Raw genomic sequence first — 8,335 nt, 5'->3', positions numbered from 1 at the left:
GAAAACAATCTGAACTGAAGGTTCTATGATTAAATAGTTTAGTACAAGGAAAACAGAGTACATTGTGGGAAGCTTCACTTTCAGCAATCCAATGAACTGAAGCATGAGCATCCTATTATTGGGGAGACCAACCAAATATAAATTCTAGCAAGTAGGAGACAATGCGAAAACCAGCCTGATCTTGATCGCGAAAAGATGCGGCAGGCAGTAACATACAGTATCATCCTTCAGGCACCACAAGGCATGGCATCAAGCTTTGATGGTCACACTGCACAGGCATAATCCCGATGGCTTGAGCTTAGACGTGCACCATTCAGATCCCGTTGGTGCAGCAGGATCATACATCAGTGTCTGATATCCGGGTTCTTCCTCCATTGAGAACAACAGCAACTTACCCTTGTGTATCCCAAGAGAAAATCTTGTGCTTGAACTACCAGTAAGCGGCACTGGGACCTTCTGCCAGGAATTATCTGCTGGGTTGAAAATCGCGAGTGACCTCTGATTCTTCCATTCAATGCAGAAGAGCTTCTCACCAAGAACAGCATGAGCGGTGACCATTACACAGCCGTTCTTGACCTCACCCCAGGCATGGTTATTTGTATTGTACACATCAATGGAACGGGAGTTACCAATTGTGAAACTCGAACGGCCACCCATGACGTACATCTTCCCATCAAAGCTACACCCAAAGCAACCCCATCTTGGCCTGCGAAGGCCCTCGATCAACATCCATTTATTTTGTTCTGGGTCATAAACTTCTACGCTAGATAAACTGTCACCACTGGGACCAAATCCACCAGCAACATATATCACACCATCAACCTCTGCACAGGCAAAGTCGCAACGAGCCACATTCATCTTAGAAAGGGCAGTCCACCTAGAGGATGAGAGGATAAATGAGTTAATCCAAAATTTCATAAAATGCTGAGGACTTAATTACCGTATATGTCAACGAGTCATTATTGCTTATTCAGATAACTTGGAAACAAGTTTAGAATTTAAGTTAGTGAGACTAATAAGATCATCTTTAATCAAACTATCATTTACCCTTCTGCTGATGCATATGAGGATCCAAATGAAACATACCTGTTGAGGAAAGGATCATATTTGTAAACCTCATCAGAGACACATTCCTTCCCATGGTCAGCATCATAGCCAGCAACAACAATGAGCTTCCCATCAAGGACAATTACACCAAACCCAGCTTTGGTTGGTCCAGGCATAGGTGGAAGAGGGGTGTTCTTTTGCCCCTGGCCCTCCAAAACCTCCCAATGAGACCCCTTTGCTCCAGAATCAGCAGTCAAAACGTACACATACTCCTCAAGCTTTCCAACCTCTTTCCTTACAGTAACTAATTCTTTGTTCTCTAGGAATGACATCCATCTCTTGGACACTCCACCCATGACAGGGAAGTGACTTCGAGGAACAAGGGCAAGGCATATCTTTGCCAGGTCTTCTGGCAAGCCAGGTATTAAAGCACAAGACTGATTGCAATCTCTTTGTGGCACAAAGCATGAGGAAAGTTTTGGCCTTGTTGGAGCCTTGAGTTGCATTGTAGCACGGAGGCACGTCTTTGGTTGAACAAATTGTTCGCGTGTACCAACAAGTGTAAGCATTGCAAAAGGTGGCAGCAAGCAGCTCAATCTATACCTCCCCTTGTTAGCCAATATAACGAACAACCTTTGGCTTACCTATGGACCTTAGAATCTTATATACTATAAGTAGCAATGACTCGAATGGTACGATTCGTGGAATCCGTCTCCTATTGGAATGGTGAGAGACAAGGGTTTGAATGATGCCGAAATTAGGTTTTTCAACTTTGATGTCTCTGTTTTAGTTATTCTTGCTGTATCAAATGCCATCCGATGAGAATTTTTGAAATGGTTCTCCCTTATGGAATCAGCACTTGTCTCCTTATTGATGAGGTAGAAATCGTTGCCTCCCTTACACATTGCCTTAATATCTGGATAAATACTGAAATATCAGCTAAATCTGCACAGCTACAGTTACAAGAACAAATAGGTGCACCGTACATATACCTTTGGCCATATAAATTTTAGTACTGTTAGCCAGCAGTAGCATCCATTTCTGCAAGTCTAATTGTCTGCAGCCAGCATACAAAATCTTAGTATATCACTGTGTTAGCATCAAGTAGGAGCTGTAGAAACAATTACACTGATAATCTGTGATACTGTCTGGAAACTACAAAGTAACACGAGTGAAACAACATGCATGCCACAGCTGTCTTTACTTCTATGACACCCTGTGTGAGGATCTTCAATCATAAGTCAAAGTGGGCATGTTAATGCTACCATGATCTTTATATGAGTCATTGCTTAAAATACATATGTTCTACAGTTGAAATGTAAATCTAATTCCAGGAGAAACAAGTATCCCTGAGGTTCTTGAGGACTATGTACAGTTAAAAAATAATCTTCTATGAAACGAATTAAGTTGTTAATGGGTTGAACTGTGTTGAACAAGCTGAAACCACGGTTAGCAAACAGCTAAACAGGATCTCAGGAAAAGAAAGAAGGCAAACAGCTCAATCAAGTTACTGTGACGAACCACTTCACCTCACAAATACTAAAACGACAGAGCAGAACTGATGCATACATCTATTCGTACCATGAACTGAAACCCAATCCTCTCTCAAAGAACAAGATAGACTAGCCAAACAAATTTTAACTTCGGCACAGTATGGTTGCTAGCAAAATCCTAAAAGTCGGGGTCAAATCTGAATCATGGATGAAAATAAATCCTCTTGGATTTTCAAGAGTCAAGAGCAAGAGGACGCATCAAGCGGAAGCCCAGAGAACCTAAGGATGAACTACGGATCTCGAGTCATTATTTTTAAACTAATACTAAGAAAAACATTCAACTAAGAATCATGACCTCCTAGAAAGTTGGAGCAGCAGACGTCAGATCTACTTGGAGCCGAAAACTCGAATTAACACGATAGCATCAATAATCAACCATAGAGAAACATAAATGACTATGGAGGATCTGAGATTCGACCACGATAAACAAGACAAGACGCGGGATTAGCACGAAGGGCGAAAAGGCTAAGATTGATCCGATTTTTGCACGGAAACAAGCAACTTACGGGGTCCCTAATCCAGGAAGAACCCATGAATTCTGCGGCGTACTAAGGCCTTGTTTACTTCTAGAGTATTTATGGGGATGAAAAGGGATTATTTCGTATCCCGGAAAATCCCCACTAGTCCGTTTACTTCTCCGGTTTTGAACGACATAATCCCGAGATATCCCCTCCCATCCCCTCCCATCCCCACATTTTTTGCCTAAATCAAAAACTCTCCATCACACTAGTGTATTTTTGGGGAGGGGTATTTGAGGGGATTGGGTGAACACCAAATCTCCTCCCATCCCCACACCCTTTGGGAAGAAAAATACAAGAGAAGTACCCTAAGAGAAGGGCAGATCAAAAGGGGTGTACCTGAAATAGGAGGGCAATCCAAGGAATCCCGAGATGGGTAATCGGAACACGAGCAGCAGCAGTTGCAGATTAGGGACACAAGGAGCGCGAGGAAATGGGAGTAGTGTGGAGACGGTGGGTAGGGTCAGAGCATGTCCAGTCTTCGGATAGATTGTTTGGGGACGCCACTTTGTTGCCGTCAGGGCATCTCCAACCGCGCGACGCAAACAGACGCTCAGCGACCGTTTTCGTCCGCCGTGACCGAAATGCGTCTCAGGCCTACTCCAGCGGGGCGACGCAAAGTGATCGGGCCGTCCGCGGAGACGCAAATCTGGCCCGACGCTCGACGGTCGCGGAATCTGTCTGCGTTGGGTACATCCGGGCCCGGTCGGCAGTGACTAGGTAAGCAAAAGACTTTTTCATTACTATTGATTGGCCAAAAGGACCATCTTTACAGAGATGGTTAGTCGAGTTAACCTAAAACTACAACGGCCGTACCTACTCGCCGTCGCGCGGCCTACACCGGTCTCGGTTACTCGCAGTCGCGCGCCCTACTACTGGCCGCCGGAAGGGCCGGCGGCGTCGTCGAAGCGGGAGCGCTTCGCGCACTCCGCGCGCCGCGCACGCCGGCGACTGGACATCTCGTCCTGCCGCCTGCGGCGTTCGAGGGCCTCGGCTAGGGAGCTGTCCCACAGGGCCGTCGCCTGGGCAATGGCCACCTTGGTAGCCGCCGCCGCCCGAGCCTCCTCCTCCTCCGCCGCCGCCTGGACCGCCGCCGCCCGGGCCTCCTCCTCCTCCGCCGCCGCCTGGACCGCCGCCGCGTCCTCGTTCGCTCGGACCGCCGCCCGGATCGCCGCCATGTCGCCGACGAGCGGGCCCCGTCCCCTAGCCGCCGCCGCCACCGCTTCTTCCCGGCGGCGATGGCGGCCTTCGGCTCGCGGTTCTCCTGCTCGACCCGCGCGGGAGAAGGGCCCCTACGCTGGAGCGAGTCCAGGTCGGAGCACATTAACCCTCGAGCCATAGCCATCGCATAGTTGTGGGCTTCCTCCTCCGCCACCCAAGCCTGACGGCGATGGGCGTCCCCAGCCAGGGACTCGAAGGACGCGAGCAGAATCCGCTGGTCGCCGGCGCATTCGAAGCGCATGGGCACGGGGACGTCGTCATCCGCGATGTCGTGGATGACGGCGTCGGCCGGAGGGGCCGCGATGGCCGCCCGCGCCTCCGCGAGCTCGGCTTTGGCGTCGGCGAGCTCGGCCATGGCGTTGGCGATCTCCGCCCTGGTCACCACGAGGCGCCCTTCCGCACGCTCTGCCGCCTCCGCTTCCGCCTCCGCGACCTCTGCCTCCGCCGCCGCCACCTCCAGGTCCAGCTGCTGGGCCTCAACGCCGGTGGCGGCTACCTCCTCCTCCTCCTCCGGGTGGAGCTGGCGGCACATGTAAACAACGTGCTCCCAATTCATGTGGTCGGCCATGGATGGATGGTAGCTTGAGGTGTGCCCGTTGATACGTCTCAAACGTATCTATAATTTCTTATGTTCCATGCTAGTTTTATGACAATACTCACATGTTTTATATACACTTTATATCATTTTTATGCATTTTCCGGCACTAACCTATTAACAAGATGCCGAAGCGCTAGTTCTCGTTTTCTGTTGTTTTTGGTTTCGAAATCCTACACAGGAAATATTCTCGGAATTGGACGAAACAAAAGCCCACGGTCTTATTTTCCACGGAGTCTTCCAGAACACCGAAGAGGAGACGAAGAGGGGCCACGAGGAGGCCACACCATAGGGGGGCGCGGCCCCTTCTCCTCTTGTGCTATCATGTTTAGATTTTGTGAGCTGCCTATCATGATCAAGATCATCTATTTGTAATGCTAAATGTTGTGTTTGTTGGGATCTGATGAATATGGAATACTATGTCAAGTTGATTATCGATCTATCATATATGTGCTGTTTATGATCTTGCATGCTCTCCGTTGCTAGTAGAGGCTCTGGTCAAGTTGATACTTTTAACTCCAAGAGGGAGTATTTATGCTCGATAGTGGGTTCATGTCTCCATTGAATCTGTGGAAGTGACAGCAACCCCTAAGGTTGTGGATGTGCTGTTGCCACTAGGGATAAAACATCAATGCTTTGTCTAAGGATATTTGTATTGTTTACATTACGCACAGTACTTAATGCAATTGTCTGTTGTTTGCAACTTAATACTTGGAAGGGGTGCGGATGCTAACCCGAAGGTGGACTTTTTAGGCATAGATGCATGCTGGATAGCGGTCTATGTTTTTTGTCGTAATGCCCTAAGTAAATCTCATAGTAGTCATCATGATATGTATGTGCATTGTTATGCCCTCTCTATTTGTCAATTGCCCAACTGTAATTTGTTCACCCAACATGTTATTTATCTTATTGGAGAGACACCACTAGTGAACTGTGGACCCCGGTCCATTCTTTTACATCTGAAATACAACCTACTGTAATCATTGTTCTCTGTTGTTCTTTGCAAGCAAACATCATTCTCCACACCATACGTTTAATCCTTTGTTTACAGCAAGCCGGTGAGATTGACAACCTCACTATTAAGTTGGGGCAAAGTATCTTGATTGTGTTGTGCAGGTTCCACGTTGGCGCTGAATCCCCGGTGTTGCGCCGCACTACACTCCTTCACCAACAACCTTCACGTGGCCTTCATCTCCTACTGTTTCGATAAACCTTGGTTTCTTACTGAGGGAAAACTTGCTGCTGTACGCATCACACCTTCCTCTTGGGGTTCCCAACGGACGTGTGCTTTACCGTCACGAGAAGCTACTTTCTGGCGCCGTTGCAATCCCTGTCGCACGACAGCAGCTACTTTTCTGGCGCCGTTGCCGGGGAACGAAGAAAAGTTACACCACAAAGATTTTCAACTCCCTCGTCAACAGCTACTTTTCTGGCGCCCTTGCTGGGGAGATCAAGACACGCTGCAAGGGGAGTCTCTCACGCCCAATCTCTTTACTTTGTTTATTGTCTTGCTTTATTTTATTTTCTGTCTTGTTTTTGCTTTCTTTATATCAAAAACACAAAAAAATTAGTTACTTGTTTTACTTTACTTAATTCGGTTTTGCTTGATTTATTTTTATTATTGCTAAAATAAGTAATCCTGAAGTTGAAGTTCGTTCGTTTAAGCAACAAGGGGGAGAAAGTTTTAAAGATGCTTGGTATAGAATTAGTGATGCTCATCATAGGTGCACTAAGAAACACTCCACTATTATCCTCCTTAGGAACTTTTATGTTGGTATCTCTAGCTGGAATAGGTATGTTCTTGATACTCTTACGGGGAGTAATTTCCTAGGCACTCCTGCTTTAGAAGCTAGTTGCATTATTGAGAGTCTAGTTGGAATACCACATGTTAATGAAGCTAAAATTGAAATCTCTCTTGAGGATGTCATGAAAAAGTTGGAGGCCATAGAGAAAAATCTTCCAAGTATTGAGACTAAATTGGGAATATTACTTGATAATACTGATAAACATGATAAATCTCTAGGAGGAATTAATGAAAGAATTGTTGTTTTAGAAACATGTGCTATCCATGATAATCAAACCCATAGGATTGGTGAACTTGAAGAAGCTATGGGAACCTTGGGTTCAACTTTTTATTCTCTTAAGTTTAAGGAGAAAACTTATGTGGGTAAGGAGCAAAAGTTCATGTATGTCCCTAAGATGCCTAAGCCAAAGAATCATTATGAGCTTAAAATCGATAAAACCCTTAGTACCACTATGTGAAATTTAGATAATGGAGCATCTAAGATACCTGTTGCGATAAGTTGTGTTTTTAAGGAAAATTATGATGTTGATGCTTCTTCTCTTGATGTTACTTGATTTACACTTTCTGCGCCTAGCTAAAAGGCGTTAAAGAAAAGCGCTTATGGGAGACAACCCATTATTTTATTTTCTGCAATTTTTGTTTTATATTTGAGTCAAGGTGCTTGTTACTACTGTAGAAATACCTTTGTATCTTTACTTTATTGCATTGTTGTGCCAAGTAAAGTCTTTGATAGAGAGTTGATACTAGATTTGGATTTCTGCGCAGAAACAGATTTTTAGCTGTCACGAATTTGAGCTGTTCTCTCTGTAGGAGAATCTAAAAAATCTGTAAAAATTCATGAGTAATCCTCAGATATGTACGCAACTATCATTCAATTTGAGCTTCTTCATCTGAGCATGTTAAGTTCCTCGAAAAAAATCGTCTTTACGGACTGTTCTGTTTTGACAGATTCTGCCTTTTATTTCACATTGCCTCTTTTACTGTGTTTGAGTGGATTTATTTGCTCCATTAAATTTCAGTAGCCTTGGGTAATGTCCAGAAGTGTTGAAAATGATTGTGTCCTCGCTGAACATGTGAATTTTTGATTATGCACTAACCCTCTAATGAGATTGTTTTGAGTTTGGTGTGAAGGAAGTTTTCAAGGATCAAGAGAGGAGGATGATATAATATGATCAAGAAGAGTGAAAAGTCTAAGCTTGGGGATGCCCCCGTGGTTCATCCCTGCATATTTCAAGAAGACTTAAGCATCTAAGCTTGGGGATGCCCAAGGCATCCCCTTCTTCATCAACCACTTATCAGGTCACCTCTAGTGAAACTATATTTTTATTCGGTCACATCTTATGTGCTTTACTTGGAGCGTCTGTGTGCTTTATTTTTGTTTATGTTTGAATAAAATCGGATCCTAGCATTCCTTGTGTGGGAGAAAGACATGCTCCGCTTTTTCATATTGAACACTGGTGTTCTTACTTTTACTTTTAATGTTCATGGCGAAAGTTGAAAGCTGCTTCATTTATTGCTATTTGGTTGGAAACAGAAAATGCTTCATGTGGTAATTGATATATTGTCTTGAATAATTTGATACTTGGCAATTGTTTTG

The 8,335-nt window shown here is 45.2% G+C and overlaps 1 protein-coding gene and 1 long non-coding RNA gene across 2 annotated transcripts; both read right to left on the bottom strand.

Annotated features, from left to right (window-relative positions):
- Nucleotides 1-1,724, bottom strand: LOC124703203 (F-box/kelch-repeat protein At1g67480-like). Its single transcript, XM_047235432.1, has 2 exons — nucleotides 1,087-1,724; nucleotides 1-877 (listed from the first exon to the last, which is right to left on the bottom strand). Exons 1-2 carry the CDS (start codon nucleotides 1,614-1,616, stop codon nucleotides 250-252), a joined length of 1,158 nt encoding a protein of 385 aa, XP_047091388.1. The 5' UTR covers nucleotides 1,617-1,724; the 3' UTR covers nucleotides 1-249.
- Nucleotides 1,725-1,936: 212 nt separating this feature from the next.
- LOC124703204 lies at nucleotides 1,937-3,597 on the bottom strand. Its single transcript, XR_007002979.1, has 3 exons — nucleotides 3,458-3,597; nucleotides 2,040-2,124; nucleotides 1,937-1,963 (listed from the first exon to the last, which is right to left on the bottom strand). It is a non-coding gene; the product is annotated as an uncharacterized LOC124703204 (long non-coding RNA).
- Between the last annotated feature and the right edge of the window lie 4,738 nt (nucleotides 3,598-8,335).

Source organism: Lolium rigidum, chromosome 3 (genome assembly GCF_022539505.1).
Source record: "Lolium rigidum isolate FL_2022 chromosome 3, APGP_CSIRO_Lrig_0.1, whole genome shotgun sequence".
Classification (NCBI taxonomy): domain Eukaryota; kingdom Viridiplantae; phylum Streptophyta; class Magnoliopsida; order Poales; family Poaceae; genus Lolium; species Lolium rigidum.
Note: the sequence above shows the minus strand (reverse complement) of the source record. Positions and strands in the feature narration are given on the sequence as shown.

Bases quoted from the DNA above. Each gene is read 5' to 3' on its own strand.
- LOC124703203 (XM_047235432.1), bottom strand. From the start codon at position 1,616: ATGCTTACACTTGTTGGTACACGCGAACAATTTGTTCAACCAAAGACG. The intron at 878-1,086 runs GTATGTTTCATT...CTCATCCTCTAG, and splicing joins TATGATCCTTTCCTCAACAG to GTGGACTGCCCTTTCTAAGA.